General features: G+C 36.2%; 2 protein-coding genes across 3 annotated transcripts in view; one reads left to right on the top strand and one right to left on the bottom strand.

Moving 5' to 3' along the window:
• The first annotated feature begins 214 nt into the window (after nucleotides 1–214).
• On the top strand, nucleotides 215–8,463 carry ptp4a1 (protein tyrosine phosphatase 4A1). Of its 2 annotated transcripts, none has more exons than XM_030132984.1 (6): nucleotides 215–370; nucleotides 3,072–3,751; nucleotides 3,994–4,086; nucleotides 5,377–5,507; nucleotides 5,968–6,042; nucleotides 7,269–8,463. In XM_030132984.1, the coding sequence occupies exons 2-6, from the start codon at nucleotides 3,647–3,649 to the stop codon at nucleotides 7,384–7,386; spliced, it is 522 nt and encodes a 173-aa protein (XP_029988844.1). In that variant the 5' UTR covers nucleotides 215–370; nucleotides 3,072–3,646; the 3' UTR covers nucleotides 7,387–8,463. The 2 variants fall into 2 exon arrangements, with proteins under 2 accessions (XP_029988844.1, XP_029988851.1); XM_030132991.1 differs by having other exon boundaries at nucleotides 219–370; nucleotides 3,075–3,751.
• Nucleotides 8,464–10,110: 1,647 nt separating this feature from the next.
• Nucleotides 10,111–21,535, bottom strand: part of col9a1a (collagen, type IX, alpha 1a) — a 32,867-nt gene continuing 21,442 nt past the window's right edge. The window contains exons 27-32 of the mRNA XM_030132638.1: nucleotides 21,457–21,489; nucleotides 19,728–19,874; nucleotides 18,642–18,696; nucleotides 15,600–15,788; nucleotides 13,472–13,549; nucleotides 10,111–10,996 (exon numbers count right to left, since the gene is read on the bottom strand). Of these exons, the coding sequence (XP_029988498.1) occupies nucleotides 10,791–10,996; nucleotides 13,472–13,549; nucleotides 15,600–15,788; nucleotides 18,642–18,696; nucleotides 19,728–19,874; nucleotides 21,457–21,489 (708 nt within the window). The 3' untranslated portion in view covers nucleotides 10,111–10,790. The remainder of the gene's footprint in view (nucleotides 10,997–13,471; nucleotides 13,550–15,599; nucleotides 15,789–18,641; nucleotides 18,697–19,727; nucleotides 19,875–21,456; nucleotides 21,490–21,535) is intronic.

The raw sequence follows: 21,535 nt of genomic DNA, 5'->3' as shown, positions 1-21,535 counted from the left end.
TTCATCACCTTTACTGTATTTCAGATCACTGAAAACTGGACTGCTTGAATTTCAAAACAACAGAAGGTTTGTTGTTCCATTCCCTTCATATTTATTGTGTTTATTTTCATTTTTGACTTACTCCAAAACTCAGTCATTTCCACTGCAGGTGTATCAGCTGACTACCTCATTTTACTTTGAAAATCCTAACCGGAAGTGTCGGTATGCTCGCGGTAGCTTCGCCGCTTCCTCTCAGCCCAACAGGAGACTTCGGCTCCACTCGGAGAAACAGCATCGGCCTGTATGGTGGAGAACCGTTTTATATTTTTACCGTTTTCTGGGGACCGGCTGTATGATTAAGCTACAATCTTCAATGAGTAAGCATATCCCAGTAAGTAACACCCTTCTGCCTTCCTTTCGCTTCTTATTTTCTCTCCTGTGTGTGAGACATTAAATCTGTACGTCGCCGTCCGTCGGTTAGCGGTTGGCCTTTACATTTCTTCGGTAAAATCACGGCCTTCTCGACACAAACCTCACCGTAGTATCCAATTAACGCCTTAATTGTTACACAAATCAACCTTTCTAGAATTTTCCACGGTTTTTGAAGTGTATGTCCAGGTTTGTGTAATGTTCGTCACGGTGAGGTCGGGCTGGTCCTTACCGGCCACTCGAAGTTTCTCTCACGTAATAAATCGATGCTTTTTGACTTAAACTGAACTAAGGACGTATTCGACATCCTCTTAGTTATTTCATACCGACACGTCCAGCCTCATATTCTAAAGTGGCGTCGTATTTATCACCTTAACCCAGCCTATACGTAGTGCATCTCCCAGTTCCTGAACGCACCTATAGGCCTCTGTCGCCATATGATGGCGCCCAGTCTGCCTTCACACAAAGGGCACTTCACAGTTCTCTAAAAGAACGCCTGAACCTATTTTTTACTAGAAACCACCGCTTTTCTGCTTCGTGTCTCTTTTGTTTTCTTCTTCCACCTCCATTGTCAAGCAGTTGCTCCCTTTGGGACGTCGTGTAATATTTTGTACAAGATGTTGGTTTTCAGCCGGAAAATACCGGATTAACAAAGCATACTTGTCCAGCTTACCTTGGGTTGAGCAGAAAATGTACGTGTGTTTATGACGTTTTTATTTGCATGTAATATTCCTATTAATTTTGATTAGACAGTTTTAAAATTAGAAATCAAATATACTTCTCATGAGGCGTATTTGGGAAAAAAAATCCACAAGGTTCTTATGGTCTAAATGAACTTAATGTATTGATACATAGTTGATGATAAACCTGTAAATCTTGTTGTCATGTAAAAGTCGGAAGTATAAGACCATGTATAAGTGCATATTCTTCAATCAAACATACAGGTCATATGGTTGATTGCAGAATATGCATCACATTACATTTATTAGATTGTATTGAAACTGTGCAACAGGGTTTGGGTTAGGGAATTTCTGTGCATCTATCAGAAATATCAGTCCTAAATGTGTTTAACTATAAGCTGAAGGCAAACATTGATGTGAGGAGGACTTAACACAATGGAATAGCACTTTCTCCTCGTGTAAAAGCAAAATCACTGGGAACAAAATGGCAGTGAAAGTGTCTGAGTCAGATTTATGATGGTGATGATGTTAAAGCCCTCCTGCAGGCCTCCTGTTGAGCTCAGCCTTCACAGATATGACCCAGATGTCAGAAATGACACATCCCTCCTATTGTACACTGGCTTCCATTAGGTAGAATATTACACAGTTCTGTAGTCAGACTTTATATAACAGGCTGTCAGGTAATGGTGGCCAAAAGATCATATTGCAGTGTGTTTTATCACAGTCATGATCCACATCTTTGATTGTGATTTTCCGTCTCACTTTTGTGATGTATTGTAGAAGGCACAAAGCTGGATTTCTGTCTTTGTACAATTAAAACACATGTAAGAGAGTATTGTTTTCTCTTTGATTCAGAAATGTGATTAAATAACAGCAAAAATTTACATATTCTTATTTTTTCTGACACTTAATCAGACATTTGTCTTCTTGCCATAACAGCTGAGAAAGACATTTTCTGGGAACATTTGCAGCTTGTCATATGACAGATTTACAGAACGCATTAGTATGTTAAAACCCACATTTCCTGTGTCTTTAAGCCCTACTCAATTTTGCAAATATTGACAAAAAGTAAACTCTTCAGTCACCTTTACTGCTTTATTGAACTTCGTCGGACTTCTCAAACGCCTCACTGAAATGAAGCCCTTTTAGTTTTATGAGCAAGTCTCCATCCACCAAACTGCTGCTATTTAATTGGGTTATGCCCTGATTTTTCAGTGTTATCTGCTATAACTGAACTGCTGATCAGTCTCAGAAATATGGGCAGTACAATGGTTCATATCTAGTACATAGTGATATATAAACATCTTAGTATGTCAACTACATGAAGGACAAGAACAGATTTATTACTGCTGCTTAATAGCATTTTATTTAACTTTATAGTATTCTATGTACATACCGTACAAAATGTTCATATATGCAGTCGGTTGTCATTTTTAGAAAGAGAGAAAATCTAAAGTGGTAAGTTATGAATTATTGGAAAATAGAATTGGCCATGAAAACTAGTAGTAGTTTCACTGCTGTTGAAACAAATGCACATAATGTCTATATTATTTAAAGACCAACCCCCTACTCTTCCTCTTTGAACTACAACCATCCAACTTGAGCCTAAACAGTGGAAAACATGTTGAAGGTCTCGTCTTTGTAGAATTTAAGTGATAATGTCTGTTGCTAGCATCGATTTGATTATTGTCTTCACTGTTATGTGACAAAATTTACAAAGATATCATCAATCACTTGTGTAAAAATCAGTGATTATACATAAACTCTTGGATATTCATCGAAGCTAATGCATATGTGGCTCCAAAGTTCAGTCTACTTATTTGGCTGATCAAAACTATGCTTGGCTGGAGCAGTTTCATCTGTTTGTTCCTTCTGTGAGTCAAAAAGTTAAGTTCAGACCCTGCCTCAGATTGAACACATCAGTCCTTTTCCTCATCTGGTGCCTGAAACCCTGTTCTTCTTGCCCCCCTCTGTGTCCTGCAGCAGTTCTGTGGTGTTCTGGGTCACACATTTATGGAGTTTCTGAAGGGCAGTGGGGACTACTGCCAGGCTCAGCACGCTGCCTATGCAGACGAGTGAACAGCCAAACTCGCCATCGATCCGACGCACTTGAGCCACAGGAGGGACCCCGGAAAGTTGGCAGGACCGGGACGCCTCCCAGAACCAGCGACAACTCGGCCTGGATGGGGTAACTCCACCCGCTGCACACTGCCCTCGTCGGCTTCCGCCTGGCCAGAATCAAGGTGGAACCAGCCTTGGTTTTTTTTTTTCTTCCTTTTCTTTTCTTTTATTCCAAAAGAGAGGGTTTTAAGTTGTTTTTCTGATTGTCCGCCCTTTTTTGGCTGCCAGTTCCCCAAATTTCCTCATTGCCTGTCACCTTTGTAGTTATTTTTTTTCTGTTTTCAATATTCTTGCCAACTTTGGAAGAAGACCGGAGGAGTTCTACTTGTTGGACATTTTCGTTTAACATTCCCTCCGAGTTAAACTGTTTACATTTGTGTTGTTACTCTGTGGAAGACATTTTTGGCTTTTGTTACTTTAATTTTTACGTCATCACAATGGCTCGTATGAACAGACCAGCCCCTGTGGAGATCACTTACAAAAACATGCGGTTTCTCATTACCCACAATCCCACCAACGCCACCCTGAACAAGTTCATTGAGGTGAGACTCCATATGAAAGATATGTTTTTGAGTGAGATGTAGCATAATCTATCTTTAGATCTAGCAGAAAGATCTATTGAGTGAGATAGTGAAACCTTTTCTATTGTTGAGATTGAGTTAAATCATAACCTGTAATTTAGCAATGTTCCAACGTTATAGATTTTAGGGATTTATTCACAGTTGTGTCTGAGGCAGCTTTTGTTTCTCCGTTTGAATAAAAATAATTTTTTATATTTTTACAGGAGCTGAAGAAATATGGAGTCACCACGGTTGTTAGAGTTTGTGAGGCCACATACGATGCAACTCTGGTGGTGAAGGAGGGGATCCAGGTTCTGGTAAGTTTACACCTTTAACCTTTCAGACACTGTCGAGACTGGTTGATCTGTTAAACTATAGACCATAATTTGTTTTTTTCTGCTCTGTTGCCTTTCAGAACACTTGTACTACTTCTTAAAAATACTTTGTATTGCTGTGTAATCTTAGAAGTTCTATAAAACATGTCACAGGCATGTTACAGTCAGGATATTGTTCAGTTCTGTAGCTTTTTTTCTGTTATTAACCTATTAAATGTGTTAGATGTAAGACTTTCAATTCCTTAAATGAGAATTAAGTGCTTGTCATGTATATGTACAACTGATCACTTCAGACAAGACCTGAGTTACAATTAAATGAGTCATTATGGACGTTTTCAAGGCTCCAAGTGTTACAGGTTTAAGATATACATAAACAGCAGTTTGACTTAAGTCAGTTCAATATTTACAATTTCACTCGTTCTCTTCCTCCATTTTGTCTTGTCATTCTCTTCTGTATCTGTTGGCAGTGTGTTTAGAGGTACATTACTGTTACAATCCTGCTGTTGTTAGTTTGTGAGGCAGCTAGATTTAGAAGATCACATGAGAATCCTGTTCTGATTGGCTACATAACCTACCTGCATATCAGACCAAGAGACTGGTGGAAACGGTCTCGCCAGATCTCGACTGGTGGTGGTGGTGATCTCGACCCTGTCTTTACACATTGAGCAGCCCAGAGGGAACCATGTTAACCTTTTCATTCTCTCAACACTTGAACACACTAGGCCTGTTCCAACATATATTTGGATTACGGGTTCACCATTTTACTCTGAGTTCCATTTAAAGCTACAGTGAATGATCATTTCATTATCAGTTAACCTGCTAATAATGGTTAAAAAATGAGCCAAGACATTACCTGTGCACTTTCCAAAAACCTTTAAATATACTAAAATGTTTATTGAATTAGATAGAAATGGGATTTCTCTCTTCACTAATAAGTTTTTTGTTAATTATTGCAGTTCTGTTCATAGTGGATTTTTCCTTTGAAAAAGGCAGCTCAACAGTCCTGTTTTTACATGATGGCATAAAACCAAACATTTTGTCTCTTATTAAGTAAATATTTGATTAATTTCTCACCTGTTGTTAAAAAAAATCAACAGAACATCAAAATGAGACACTAGTGCAGGAAAAAAGCCACCAACAGCTCTCCCTTCCCCCTACAAAAACATTTTTCTTTCCCTGCAGCTCGCTCAGCCTTCACACTTCTTTTGTTTTGGTTTCCAAGAAACAGGGCCAATGACATCATTTCCCTCTTTCCCCCCTCTCCTCCTCCAGGATTGGCCGTTTGATGATGGAGCCCCTCCCTCCAACCAGATCGTCGATGATTGGCTGAACCTGCTGAAGCTGAAGTTCAGGGAGGAGCCCGGCTGCTGCATCGCTGTCCACTGTGTGGCAGGACTGGGGCGGTGAGCACATGAATGGATTATGTTCTTAACTCATGTCATATTTGACATGACTGTTAGTGCTGGGATGGAGATAAAATAAAACCATCTCTGGCTTCTAAAACTGGAAGGTTTACTGCTCACTTCTCTTTTACACCATTTTAAAGTTTAACTTAAAGCTTCTGTTCTATGAAAACATGTTGGTTAAAGACAGTTTAGAAAGTTACGACAGAGAATAGCTATGTATTTTATTGCTTTCCTTATATTAAACATCAAATTTCGCTCTGAGCTGCTGTAGTTGCACATCAGTGTTGCTTTTTTGTGATTTATTTCAATATATGTCCTTGAGCAAAAATCTAAGGGTCGGATTTCTAGAGCTACATTAAAAAAACCCTCATTCAAGAGAGCATGAATGTGTTTAGAACGAATGCTGCTGTGTGAATAAAGTCTGTCCTTCTACCTGACGCCCTCATTCTCTTTTCAGAGCTCCTGTTCTGGTTGCACTCGCCTTGATCGAATGTGGGATGAAATACGAAGATGCTGTCCAGTTCATTCGACAGTAAGTTCTTACGTCTACAAATAAAAAATCCATTGAGCAAGTGTGTTTAGTTGAAGGTTATGATTTGTTTGAGAAGCTAATAATGCCTCCTGTTGATGGTTTAAGTCACAGAGAATCAATGACGCTGATGCGATATACAACATGTAGGTTTTTCAGCGACCGTGATTAAAAATGAATGTGACTTGTCATGTTATGAGTAAACTAATGTTCCTTGAGTAGTTCCATTTATACTGTTAATATACATCACAAGTATTTACTGTGATCCAGTTAGAATCTGAATCAAACTCTACTCGACTCTTTTATGGGCTGTTTACCTTTGAAACAAACTGGATAAAAATCAGGAGGGATGAGTCATCACTGAGCACGCACTGAGATAAGAGAATGACTCACTGTATACACATGACTCATTGATGTGATGTTGTCATTACCTGAAACTTTAGTGTGCGGCTTTTTCATTAAAGCTGTCGATTTCCATTAAATTAAAAGATGGCTCAGATTTAATCTGGATTAGTGTATCTCAACACAATCTTAATTTCTGAAATGTGTGATGCTGACAAAGTCATCAAAGCAAATATTTCAATATCAATGAACAAATGATCAAGTTTTCCATGAAATGAAATATTCTAAATATTGTCTGATGCGATTAAGTAGAAGCTACTGCAGTATAGACAGTCAGGTTTGTATCATCTGTTAGTAGTTACACTATCAGAACAAAATCTGAGTCTGTGATAGTGATTAGTTCAAAACAATGCTATTGCACTTTGCTACTGAAGAATATTAATCAATTGTGAATTAAATGGGTCTGTGCTCTTCATGAGACAATTTGAACTGTCCCAAAAAGAACTGATAAGAATACTTATTGAAGTACTGAATCTATAAACAGTAACAGTAAGAGTAGCATCAATGACATCTTGACAATGTCCATACTTAATGATTAAGATAATGAATAGAAATATAGTAAAACAGATTTATTCTAATATTAATTCATAAGAGCACACTTTATTTAAACAAATACTAGAAAATATTGTGTTGTTGCTTTGTAATTATTTCTACACTGTTACTAAAGAGATGAACATACAGTAGAATCATAAATGACTAAGGGTTATACAGGAGTTTTCAAAAAGAAATGGAAATGTGTTAAACAATTCATTGATATATACATATTTATCTGTACTGAAAATAACCCCAGTAAACTATAAGCTTACCTTACATTATTTGTTTTTCAGGAAGCGTCGGGGAGCGTTCAACAGCAAGCAGCTGTTCTATCTGGAGAAATATCGTCCAAAGATGCGCCTGCGCTTCAAAGACTCCAACGGCCATCGCAATAACTGCTGCATCCAGTAGAGCCAAACCCTGAGCCACGCCAAGCCCACACAACGGAGGAGTTCAACCAAACCTTGCTAGCTCATCACCTGGCAGGCTGGTTTTCTTAGTCATTGTGTTGAAGTACTTTCCTTTGGAGAACCATGCTCTATAATTCTACTGTCCCCTTCCCTCTCCAGGTTCAAAGTGTCAAAAAAGGAAAAAGAGTCAAGTGAACTGGAGTCGTTGTTTTCTCTTCATGTGCCCGTTAAAAGAAAAAAATATAAAATTTAAAAAAAAAAAAAAAAAAAAAGAGGAAGGGCAGCGCTGAGTCGTGTATCATTGTAAAATGTTGGATTAATTGTTTTCTGCAAAACGCATCCCAAAGATTTTGATTGGCCAGTGCGTTTACATTGCCTGAGAATGTGCTTAAACAACATTTCTGATTTAACATTATCATGATGTACCCCGTTCAGTTTTCGGGTTCCGTTTCAAGACTGACTAGAAAGAGGTATGCCTGCCTTCAAATCAGATGGTTCTTCCATAAATGCCTTACAATCGAAGTGGAACAAAGGCAATCGAGGCGGGAGTCGACTCCCACCGGCATTTGGAAAAGGTGTTTCATTTTTCTACTCGGAACAAAAACAAATTGTTGCCTTTGTCTCGTGCAGGAAGTCTTACACATTTACGCCCTTTCAGTAACTATTTTTTAATATGAAATGCTTAATTGTTGCTATATTTGTCAATTGAAAGTCTAGGAACTCGTACTGTTTAATTTTCTCCATCACACCTTCTCTTTACTAATTAACTGCCATGTGCAAAATGTGATTTATTTTTATTTCTTGTTTTTACATTTTTTAGTTTTTTTTTTTTTTTTTCCCTTTTTTTGCTTCAAACTGGACTTCCAACGTCTGCGATATTTTGTATGCCTTTTTATTTGATGTCCGTAACTTAAGACTTGGATACTTGATGATTTTATGTATTTGAAAATGTGTACTATTATTATTAGGTTGGCTATTTATACTATCAATGGATGTGTGATTTAGTACCGTGAGCGACAAACTTGTACCTGTTCACCAACTTGTGAGAGTACATTAAAATGATACACTGAAAAACAAATGGTTATGAGTTTTTCTTCTTTATCTCTGGATGTTACTTTTTTCTAATTGTTCCTTACCTAATTATTTGTTATGATAAATACATATTGAACAACCAATACAAAATCCATATAGATTTGAATTCTTATGAATGAAAATCTACCACTTGGCTGTTTACAGTTTAATTAAAAGAAAACTCAGATGTGTCAAAGTTGTTCTGGCAATTTAATGGAGGAAAGTTTTAATTAGAATAATATTGAGAATAATCGAAGTTCTTACTAATTGTATAATCAATTATATAACTTGAAATGTGATTTTCTGATCAGTCAGTCTAATCTGGAAATGCTGCCACCTTGTGTTCATTAGTGAACATACAGCCTACATTACACTGACTACAGTATGACTCAATTATGATAATATGGATTAAGAGCTGTGATAGTTCTACAAAGATATAGAAGTCAGTAATTTTTGTGCTTTTTAAAACTGGCAATGAAGGTGTGACTTTGCAGCAATTAGTTAAAAGATCATTTGACTTAGTTACACAGTTAAGTAACATTTTCAGACATTTTTTTTCTTTTGCAAACATGTCAAATACTGTTGTTTCATGCTGTAAAATGCATAGCTTTGCTTGATTTTTGGGCCCGTATGTGAAATGTTTTGGGTCAGTGTTGGTTTGACACTGATTTACCAGAAAATCACCTTCATACAGTTCTGTTGTATTTAATCACACAACCTATGGCGTTCAATCTCACAGGATAAGAGTTTGGTTTGATTTAACATGGACAAACAAGGATCCAGTTGACAATGGTTCGTCCCAGAACAATAGAGCTTTAAACAACATGGATTTGATGGCATTAATTTAATGACATCTGAATCTCCACTAATCCTCGTGTTTACTGAAATACGTTGCAGATTCTGACAAACGTATTTATGAGACAAAATAGAATGGATAAAAAATACTCTTAAAAGACTTTGTGCACATATGACACCATTTAGAAAAATCTTTTTAACAGTATTGTCTATTCTACTGCAACAACTCTTATATGCATTTACATGTGTGTGTGTGTGTGTGTATATATATATATATATATATATATATACACACACACACACAAACTCATTTCATTACATACAATTTTACTTTTAGTTTTGTGGTTCTGTTTCTCTGTCAGCAAAATTCCACATAATTTGCTTTTATATTTATACACTTTTCACCCTTTGTAGCTGAGATAGGCTCCAAGCGACCCCCGTGACCCTAGTGAGGATAAAGCAGGTTCAGAAAATGTATGAATTTATACACTTTGTACAATGAATAATCCATAAATGATGTAAAAAATTTTAGATATGAAATTGTAATTTATTACTCACAAGAGTCACGTTACATTTTCTTAACAGCCTGACTTATATGTAACTACAAATTATTTGGGGCAAAAACTGGTTTGAATAAAAATGTATGTTTTTTTAACCTTTTCAAATTGAAATTTCTTCTACTTATATATATTCAAAGGACCATAACCTGAGATATCTTTGGCTTTTGTACTGCTGTTTTGGATTTTGCAGTGTGAATTGCAGCCGTACTGAACTATTCCGAAATATCTTGATTTAAGATAAGGTTTAATTGGATTGTTTTACATGTGGTGGTTCTCATTGATTTTATTAATTTTTTTTGTCTTGGTTGTTATTGTCCATACAAAACATGCAAGAGGTTATCAAAATGTGTTTATTTTCCTCCTTTGTACAACTTGAAGATGTCACGTTGTCTCAACCTTGAGATAATAAATAAGAAGTCATAAAAAGCTGCTAGAGAGGTTTTCACACAACGCCACCCTCCATTCACAAAATACAGTTGTCATGACAGAGAAATGATCAAATATATCCTACATTTAGAGGAAAAGACACAGGGGGATTTAAGTGGATAAACAACAAAGATACTCACAAACAGATGTACGTCATCCAGCATTATAATTTGCGTATTGACACATTTACATAAACATACAGAAAATGTTCAGACTTGCCTTGTATTGTTTTGGGGACTAGTAGGTCTGATCATAGTTTACATACAGCTGGGCCTTAATTTCATGGACTACTCCTTTAATTGTACAGTACAGACACGGCAAAACTGAGGTAAAAATGAAGCCTTTTGTGTGAAGGAGTTTCAAACTTTAATCCACCTTTTTGGTGGTTAATAGCCACAAAAATGGCTTAAAGAGACCTTTTTTTTGTTCCAAATGAACTGACATAAAAACAAACATACAAACCAAATGACCAAACCCAAATGGACAAATCTTCCACGAGAGCTGGTTTTATCCTCTAGTCTCTGTTTTCCTCCAGTTCAGCTCCGGCCCCTCCTCACATCTCATTGGGGCCCTTCATGCCGGAGTCCTTTGCTGAAACCGGTGACGCCACCATGGGCAGGACGCATTGTGACGACTCACAGTATCCGTTCAGTCCTGCAGGTCCGGGAGGTCCAGGAACACCAGAAACGCCAGGAACACCACGAGACCCCTTCATTCCATCACGACCATCTCTACCATAAGCTGGTCGTCCGGGTTCACCTGCAAAGAAAGAAAATAGGACCAGTGATCCTGTATCTCACCGACATGTTCTATCAAGAATCAATACCAAGTTGAATTTGTGAGGTTGTCAGGTTCTGCCGCTGTTAGAGTCCTGTGGTCTGGATGCAGGAGATCAAACTCCCAATAGAAGTGGGTGGTCCTTTCACTGGAGGAGAACTCAACTAATTAAATCAAAGTCCATATATGACTTCCTATCAGTGCTCAATAGGAACTATGGTGATAAAATTCATGGGAAGGAATGCTTCTAGGACCAAAAAAAAGTTTGTTCGAGGTGCTCTTTGGAAAAAAGGATTCATAAAGTAGACGACAAACTGGAAGAAAATTCCAAGGCAGTCTCTTTAAGCATTAAAATGCATTTATTACAATGGCATGGTCATATCTAGACCATAAAAAACACTTTGACGCATTTCGGCTTCAAGCCCTGTTTTGACTTCCTGATGAAGGCTTGAAGCTGAAACCCGTAGAAGTGTTTCTTAAGGTCTAGATATGACCATGCCATGGTAATAAAGGTATTTTAATGTTTGAAGAGACTGCCTTGGAGTTTTCTTCCAGTTTGTCAGTAACTGTATTGATATCTCTAACCATTTCCATGTTGTAAGTCATCAAAATAAAATATGGACCATCAAAATATGGATCATTATAAGTAAAAGCAAATTTTTAATATTTAAAAAATTGGTAAAAAATTTAAAAAAACTAAATTTCTCAAAGCTGTGAACAAACTTTGTAGACATTGTCCCAAGGAAGATACATATGAAATTTGAAATGAATCCAACCTGTAGTTTTGTTGGAAAAGAAATTAAAGAAGAAATTGCCAAAGAAGATGACGGACACAGCGCCTTCACAATAGCTCAAAGTCTATCGGTCTGTGAGCTACAAATAGTCAAACATCTCGGACTGTCAGCTGCTGCCTTTAGGAGGCCCCACAGAAAATCATCTGCTTCCGTCCGACCCTGGTTCCTGCATCTTCTGCCTCCATGTCCTCCTTCACCACGTCCATAAACCTCCTCTTTGTTCTTCCTCTTTGCCTCCTGTCTGGCAGCTCCATCATCATCGTTCTACAAATGTCTTCACTGACCCTTCTCTGGACATGTCCCAAACCATCCCATTCTGGACTCTGTCACTTTGTGCCCAAATGTCCAACCTCATCTGTCCCTGTGCTGTGTCCTTCTTAATCCTGTCCTTCCTCCTAAATGACATCTCTACATCTTCAGCTGTGCCTTCTGTCTTTTGGTCAGTGCAGCCTTGTCTAAAGTGTACAACATCACTGGTCTCACTTCTGTCCTCCACACCTTCCCTTTAGATTCACCAAAACAAAGCATGACCTTTGACATCCTTGTTGAGTGCGGAGGATCAAAACATGATGGAAATAAATGTGGCTCCAAACAGCATCACAGTAAATGCATGCTGTTATCCAAATAAGGTGGTCAAAAAAAGATTCAGATTTTAGAGATTCAGACTTTTTTTTTGGCTGGGCTGTGAATATTACCTGTCATTTTTATTTGGAAGATTTAGAGAACTCTCATAAATGTTACAGAAGATAAATTATAAACCTGGGGTGTCAAACATATGGCTCGCAGACCAAAACCAGCCCACCAAAGGGTCCAACCCAGCACATGGGATGAATTTATGAAATGCAAAAATTACATTGAAGATTTTAATAATCAAGGATGTTCAAATAATGTTAGCTCAGGTTCCACATCCAGACCAATGGGATCTCAAGTCAGTCAGAAAAATACCATCATAATAACCTAAAAATAATGACAACTCTAAATGTTTCTGTTTTTTTAGTGTAAAAAAGGAAAATTACATGAAAATGTTAACTAGCCTTTCACAAAGAAATGTGAAAACATGAACAAATATGAACAACATAACATGTCTTAAGAGAAGTAAGTGTAATTTTAACAATATTCTGCTTGTTTCTAAATGTTTTACACATTTGTAGATGAACTGTGATCTGTAAATTGTAATGTACATGTATAAATGATGAACTGAGGCATAATATTGTTAAAAATGAATTTATTTTCCTGAAGAAATTTCAAGTTGTTCGTGGTTTATCCTGTTATTCCAATTTCTTCTAAAGTATAGCTTTTAGATATAAACATTTTCATGATGAAATTTTACTTTTTTCACTCTAAAACATAGAGAAAGGTTTGGAATTGTGGTTATTTATAGATTATGTTATATTATGACCCACCTCAGATCATATTGGGTTGTTTGTGGCTCCTGAACTAAAATGAGTTTGACAGCCTTGTTTTTAACATATGTTTTGGCCAACAGAATGTGGAAGAGGATTATACTTATTTGGCTTCAACATAAAAAAAGGAAAGTCTCCTTTAAACTAACAGGCACTACAGTCTCTTTTGTTTTGTTTGTGCATGTGTACTTTTAAACAAAACACCTAAAAAATGTGTGTAAATGCAGATGTTTATTCTCACACAGTGGTAGTTCATGTACCTGGTAGACCTGGAGCTCCTGGTTCTCCTTTGGCTCCTCTCGCTGTGGCTCCTCGGTCCCCTCTGTCACCCTGGTCACCTGCAGAGATCACTCATACCATTACCACTACAATACATTTAATGGAACTTAGTATATTTAGCTCAAGTTGAAGTTCAGACTTTGCACCTTTTTTTCTACTCAGTCAGTGTACAGAGTAAATTCTCACAACTCTGACTATTTTTACCACCGCCAGGTTATGTTTTTGCCAGCGTTGGTTTGTCTGTCTGTCTGTTTGTCTGTCCATGAGCAAGATAACTCAAAAAGTTATAGACAGATTTGGATGAAATTTTCAGGAAATGTTTATACTGGCACAAGGAACAAATGATTAAATTTTGGTGGTGATTGGGGGTTGGGGGTGTGGGGGGCACGGGGGCCCACTGATCTGCCTTGGCGGAGGTCTGCGCTCTCTGAGTGCTTTTCTAGTCTTATGTGTTGTCTACTTTTTCTTTCAGTGATCCTCTTCATTCCTTGTTTAAATTTTTCATTTAAAGCGACACCAACCATAACATCAGTATATCATGTTGAAGCTGAAACAGTATTAACATAAAGCTGTAAATTCAGAAGAATAATAACACTGGTCTACAAGTTTTTTTTAGAAGTGATCTGCCTCAGAGATTAAATGTGCTAAATGTTACATATTTTAATAAGATTAACTGGAAAACAAATGACAAAAGTGCTGGGTTGCTGATGTTTTCAAGGTATATAATAAAGTGTTATTACACATACATATTGGTTTATGTACATACAACAGACTTATAAATCTTCCTCTGATAGAGCCTGTAAAGTGAATGTATTGTCATGTGCAGACAGTGTTTTGGAGTAGATCTGGTAGCTCTGAGACAAATATTCCCTCTGACTAAAACCCATTTTCTCATTAATTTTCGAATTTCACATTTTGACCCAAGACTGTATCTTGGAAACTGTGACCAACCAGCATTTTTGAATTGATTTTTCTTTATCAGTGAGTCTCACATGTGGTAAAATCTCACTACTTTTATTCTGGAAGCATTTTACTTGTAGACCAGTGTAACAGGAATGAAGATGAAAGATTAGAGTCTCAGTTGCAGGTTTCATTCTATATGGCTTTGCATTTCCATGTTACGTATTGCTCTGTCAATATGTAACTTCATTTATCAAGATTTGGTCCATAAATGATTGGTACAAAGTTACAGCGATGGGGAATCATCATAATCGACTGTAATTCACTACTTCCTACAGCAGTGTTTATCAGCCTTGGGGTCGGGACCCCATGTGGGGTCACCTGGAATTAAATGGGGTGGCCTGAAATTTCTAGTAATTGATTAAAAAATAAATAAATAAACGTACTAATAAAAAATATATGGTGAGTTGAGAGAGACAATCACAATCCATAAAGGACATGACAAACTGTGAAGCTGAAACTGAAGCACTGTGCTACTGTTTATCTTTCAAATGTTCATTGTGGTCAGTTTCAGATGCTGCAGCTCTTTCATAATTCATAGTTTGAGTTATTGTTTGTTCAGTATTAACTGTCAGCCTTGTAAATCCAAGCTGGACTGACTGTACATATTCTGACCAAGGAAAATAAAATTCTCACTTTGTGCAGTAATCTACACCTGGCTTTTCTGCCTCCGTCCATAATAATATTCATTATACAGACTAAATATCGTCTAAAATTAATGTTTATTTGCAACATAGTATAGCAAACTATTACATGATCGAAAAAAAATTAATTTTATTTAAAAAAATCTCTCCATTTTGAATGTCTGGGGTCGCCAGAAATGTATGAGGTTAAAATGGGGTCACAAACCAAAAAAGGTTGTGAACCACTGTCCTATAGTAAACTACTATACAACAAAGCATTACGAAAATGTAATATAAAAAGGATTTCATGAGTTGCTGTCTCTTTCTTTGTTGTTGGTAATTCCCTGGACAGTCTGGGATCCAGTCTAACAGCCATCTTGTCTTAATTATGCTTTTTTTTTTTTTTTTGTATTTAATTTTCAGTTAGACTAAGAAGCGTGCACAAGACCAGCAGGCACCAACAAAAAGCACAACAGACGAGGAAATCCAAAACAACTAAAAGCTGTCGTAGACATGTTAATCTCACCTTTAGGTCCTTTGCGGCCGATCAGCCCAGGAGGACCTTTAAGACCAGGCAGTCCTCTTGATCCGGCGTGTCCGGGGAAACCGTTCTCCCCGACAGGGCCCGGTGGTCCAGGTGGGCCGGGGGGTCCGGGGAGCCCTGAGATGCCTGACTCAGGTCTGCTCAGACTGGCTGCTAGTTGGGCCAGCTGCTCTGTGACACAGGAGGGTCAGGGTTTACTTTAACCCCCAAAAACCTACAACTAGTTATGTGGTCACTTCCAAACCGACTATTCTCTACATTTAACCTTTCCAAAGTGATGTATCATGATTTATTATAAAATTATCCTCTACATTTTGCAGTGAAAATCAGGTATTTTCCTATGTTTAATTCACTGATCATATAGATGTTCATAAAGGCTCAGATTAGGAGTCTGTCCTACTTGAAATTAGAAAAATTCTCAAAACCCACATGGATCTTAATCTGTTATCTCTTCTCCTTGGCTTACCAAATAAGTGTATTAGTAAAAAGCATAATAGAAATTGTATAATATATTTAACATTCCGTGCCCGAAAGAATATACTACTACACTGGACTTCTAATAAACCTCCTACTATTTCTGGATGGAGGAAGCTAATACTGGAGCACATTCCACTTGACTTTTTGACATGTTCGGCACATTCTATGATCGAAATATTGAACCACATTTGGAAACCCTTCTTGGACTATACTGAGGGAAATGTGTCTTCAATTCTGTCTCCAGCGTTCATCTGCTCTTAAATAAACTTCTATCATATTATATAGACATGAATGTGATGGGAATCTGTCTTTATGATGACTGTACATCTGTATTTTTGTTTTGACTGTGGTGCTGAGCTGTTTTGTTTTATTTTGTGTTCTTTTGAAAAGTGAAAATTTAATAAATATATTCTTTTAAAAAAGCTCAGAGTAAATTCAATGATTATTGTATCAAAATTCAGAAAACTGAACAAAAAGTGGAATCTTACAAAAAATCTATTATTAACTGATCATAACCCAAGTGTGTCCATCCATTGTCATTGATCCAACTCTATGAGTTTTACTGGTGAATCAATGTTGTAGAAGATGACAGTGTTTCCATGGTAACTACAGAGCCTCTGAACATCCAAATGGGTTGACAAAGATGACAAACTGTATTTTACCTGAATTATTTCAACATATTGATAGGATTAGTGGTTTAGAACCTATTAAATATTTTATATATGGGTACATGCTTTTGGTTATAGCGGCTGTTTAAGTGTTTAACGGTTAATGTTAATTAGTTCAGAGATGCTTCTGATAATTTAAGAGCATGAATATGAAAGTGTTACAGAATGTGTTACCTCATGTCAAATAATTTACTGTTTGAAATTGTTTTGATAATCTCATACATTCATAAATATTAGAAAGCAAGTATGACTGAAGCAAATTAAAATCAAATTAAATGAAAGTGGAATAGTGACAGTGAAAGTATTGTCTTATTGGTTTGTGGGTGAATTTTGTAATTAAAAAAAACATTCATCTAAAGTCTCTCTTTAATATAAAGACGCTTAAGGAGTCCCCAAAACGGTCTAAATGTATATTCATGTCTTTATCTACTACATTACAATGAAAAAACAACATAAATCATCTTGGAAAGGCTCCACCAGTACTGAAAAGCAGACGATACCTTGAAGAACAAAAGGTTTTTAAGTCTGTTTTTTAGAATTACTACTTAGAATTACTGGAGTTTAGAATGCAATTTAATTGTATTAAAAGCAACATCAAAAACCTCAAGCAAAAAGCAGATTTCTTAAAAAATTATGTTTCTAGGGCATCATCGATATGGAACAAACTCACTTAAAGAATACTGAATTAGCAACAAAATGAACACTTAAGATATTAAACTTCAATTGGATTGATGGTACTGACTGTCTGGATTATTGCTGTTATTGTATTATTGTGTCTGGAAAGTTAATCCTGATGTTAACCCATAAAGACCCAAACAGCTACGAGTAACCAAAACCGTCTACTGATCTACACTGTTTAATACCTGTTGATCCACTAATCCTATCAATACATGTAAATAACTGGTGTAAAATGCAGTTTGTCATCTTTTCATGGTCATCAGATATAAATGGACAGACAGATAGATAGATAGATAGATAGATAGATAGATAGATAGATAGATAGATAGATAGATAGATAGATAGATAGATAGATAGATAGATAGATAGATAGATAGATAGATAGATAGATAGATAGATAGATAGATAGATAGATAGATAGATACTTTATTGATCCTTTGCAAGAAATTATTTGGTTACGATAGCAGTAAAAACACACTGACCCAACCCCACAGACAACCAACAATGGAGATACGAGGTAAGAAGGGATAAAAAAAAGATATATAAAAGATATATAAAATATAATATGACCCATTTGGTTGTTCAGGGGCTTTGTAGTTACCATGGAAACACTGTCATCTTCAACAACATTGATTCACCAGTAAAACTTATGGAGTTGGATCAATGACAGTGGTTGTAGACTCTTGTTTTTACACTCAGTTATTAATATCTTTGCTGAAAAGTCACTTTTTCTTCAGTTTTATCTGTTTCTGATATAATAACCCTCAACTTTAATCTGAGCTTTTATGAACATCTACATAATCAGTCAATTAAATATTGGAAAATACTTGATTTTCACTTTAAAAAAAAAAAAAGCAAAATGCAGCAGAAAATATTATAATAAATGGTGATAAATCATTTAAGAAAAGCTAAAGATAGAGGGAAAAAAGCCCACAAAAGTAGCACTGAGTCTGTATGGGTTAATTATTTAGTAGGCTCCTTTGTGATATATATGCCTGTGTAAATGTACAGAATACAGAGATTTCTATCTATTGCTTCTTTAAATATCTACACGTTTACAGGATGTGTGGGACTAAATGTTATCTTAATAGGATAGGAGAGGTCAAAATGTGAATTGAATTTTTCCACAACAGTAAAAATCTTCATTTTAAGATTCAGATGCAGAATGTAATGTGAAGAAGTTTAGTTAACAAACACTTACCTTGCATTACTCTCATACAGACTTGTTTGATGTGTGTATCCGTTGGTGATTTCCCCTGCACAGACAAAGAATAATAGAAGTTAATGAGGTGTGTTCTTAAGGCAACACCAGAGGTTACTTTAATGTCCAAAACAGTCCTGAAGAGTTGCTTATTTGTAACATCCCTGTTAATGTAGTAGTAGTAGTAGTAGTAGTAGTAGTAGTAGTAGTGTAGTTTTATTTCGAGCACACAGAATCATCAGATAACACAGAACCATACAACATGGTCAAACAAAATTTTTCTGTGCTCGAAAAGGAGTGGGAAGAAGTATAACTTATTGACCCTCACCCCTTCTTACAAACTAATAAGTAAATTAAATCCGCTTCCTTTGCTTTGCTAACACACATTTTCCTCTGTATATCTTTACACTAACACAAAACATCCATACAAACCATTCACATACACTTTTTTGATCACCTCACAAACAATCAGATTTGCATAATCAACTGTTTTTAATATAAACTATAATATTTATACGAACTTTAAATATTTACTCCAAATATAATGATCAATAAATGTGATATCTTCTTATCATGATAATTAACAACAATAATATCTTATTTTATGCGTATAACTAGACATTCACTTATTCAGCTAATGTTCTATATTTTGTTATTACAGTGGATTTATACATCCTTTTAAATGCACAAATTGAAGAGGACACTTTGAAGTTTTGCCCCACATTATTCCACAGATGTACCCCTCTGACAGAGATACACTGCATTTTTATGTTTGTTCTACACTTCATTTTCTTGTAGATTTCAGTTCTCCTTAAATTATAGTTACTTTGCCTGGGCTCAAACATCTCCTTTAGACTGTAGGGGAGCATATGGTCATGGGCTTTATACATTATGATAAGAGTATTAAGGTCGTGTAGTTTTAGAGCATTTAAATTTTATAAATAGGGGATTTGATGAAGCTAAGCATGTCTAGATATGGTTTGTTTTGATCTACTTGTATTTCCTTATGGGACTCAGTTTTAGTCTGTTTTCAACAAAAAATAGAAGCGGACAATATGCTCAGGATTCATGGACAAAATACTCCACCGCTGGTCCTTGTGCGCCCGGCAGGCCTGGTACTCCCATGTCGCCTTGCATACCACGTGGTCCCGGCTGGCCCTCCTTGCCCTCTTTCCCTGACTGTCCTCGGCTTCCTTCAGATCCTTTATTTCCTGTCTCTCCTGGTGGGCCGGTCTGTACATACCAACAGCAAGGAGACATTAAAATGCAAGTAAATTTGATTGTAAACAAAAAAAAAAGGAGAAATCGAAACAGTTAGAGGTGGAAATGTTCACTCATTCGTTTATTTCATTTATTTATTTGTTTTTTCGTGTTTTTCTGTGCTTACACACCTGAACAACTTTGAAGATGACTCCATCATAAACACAGTCTGCTTGTATACATAATAAAACCGAAATGTCACTCGGGCCTTTTCGGAAATTTTGTCGCAAAGTGCATCGTGGGAATGATGACCAAGTGAAATAGATTCTACAAGAAAATGAGTCAGATCGCTCTTTATCCAGTCCACCAGGGTTTTAAAGAATGAGTATAGTCGGTGGATAGAGGTAAAGGTGACATTTGGGTTCAGCTCTCAGGAAGAGAAATTGCTGCTGCGTGGAATTCCCATTCCCACAATGCACTTTGCGACACAATTTCTGAAAAGGCCTGAGGGACGTTTCTGTTTGTTGTGTAACTGTGTTTATGATGGAGTCACCTTCAACGTTGTTCACTGTGAAGGAAGTGATTCAGGTGCATAAAGACTAATGGATTAGTGTTAATTAGGATATCACTGGGGTTTTACCAATCTGAAAAAAAGTTTGTGATGGAAATCATACACTGCTTTAACAGGACTTTTATTTACTTTTAATTACTAACCTATTAAACTTTATCCTTTCTATGATGCCACATAATGTGATTCTATATACAGCTGTGGAAAAAATTATTAGATAATCAAAAGTCATCAAAAACAATGGTTATGCAATCAAGTGCTAACTCCTGTGTGTATCATGTGACTAAAACAGACAGAAACAAAACATGGAATGTCTAAAATCACTGTTTTTGTCAGTACAATGCCATAAATATTGATGAAAGAACTGAAGTGATTTTGCTTATAATCAAGAAAACATGGAAAATGGATAGATATCAGCTCTGAAATTAAACTACTATGAGCTATTTTTGTTGTTATCATTATATTTGTCAAAAAAAAAAGTACCTTTAGTTATAAAATGAACAAGAAATTGAAGAAAACAAGGGTGGTCTAATATTTTTTTCCATAACTGTACATGCAAACATAGATGCATTATGTAACTCTTCATGTTATGATACAATGACAGCTGACAGCATGTAATAAATTGCAATAGGTTATGAAATTCCTGCGTTTTGTAATTTAGCATGAGTGAGTTTTTTCAGGTTTGATATAAAAACACTGATGACAAAAACTCAGTCAGTCACTTGGTAAAACTCATTTAGAGATTGTTTAGCGATGTGGTGAAACTAAATTCTAATATACAATAAACTGATAACATAGTAAATATTACATAAAATTAAAAAAATATAAAACATTGGGGCATTTCCTTTTAATTAAAGGTACAGAAAATGTCCAGAAAATGCATGAATTATCAGTAATGTATAGTATATATAAAATAAAGCATTGGTGGATATATTTAGCTGTAGTGGTGTTTATATATGCAGCAGGTATGTGTGAATCAGCTGACTGAAATAGGTGTAAATATAAAGTGCAGGTTAAGGAGCTAATGCTGTGTTTGTGTGAACGTACCGATCCTTTCTCTCCTTGTTCGCCCTCATCACCCTGAAAGGAAACACATATGTAAATGATAACGCATCGAAAAGAAAAC

This window comes from Sphaeramia orbicularis, chromosome 1, assembly GCF_902148855.1.
Source record: "Sphaeramia orbicularis chromosome 1, fSphaOr1.1, whole genome shotgun sequence".
Classification (NCBI taxonomy): Eukaryota; Metazoa; Chordata; class Actinopteri; order Kurtiformes; family Apogonidae; genus Sphaeramia; species Sphaeramia orbicularis.
Note: the sequence above shows the minus strand (reverse complement) of the source record. Positions and strands in the feature narration are given on the sequence as shown.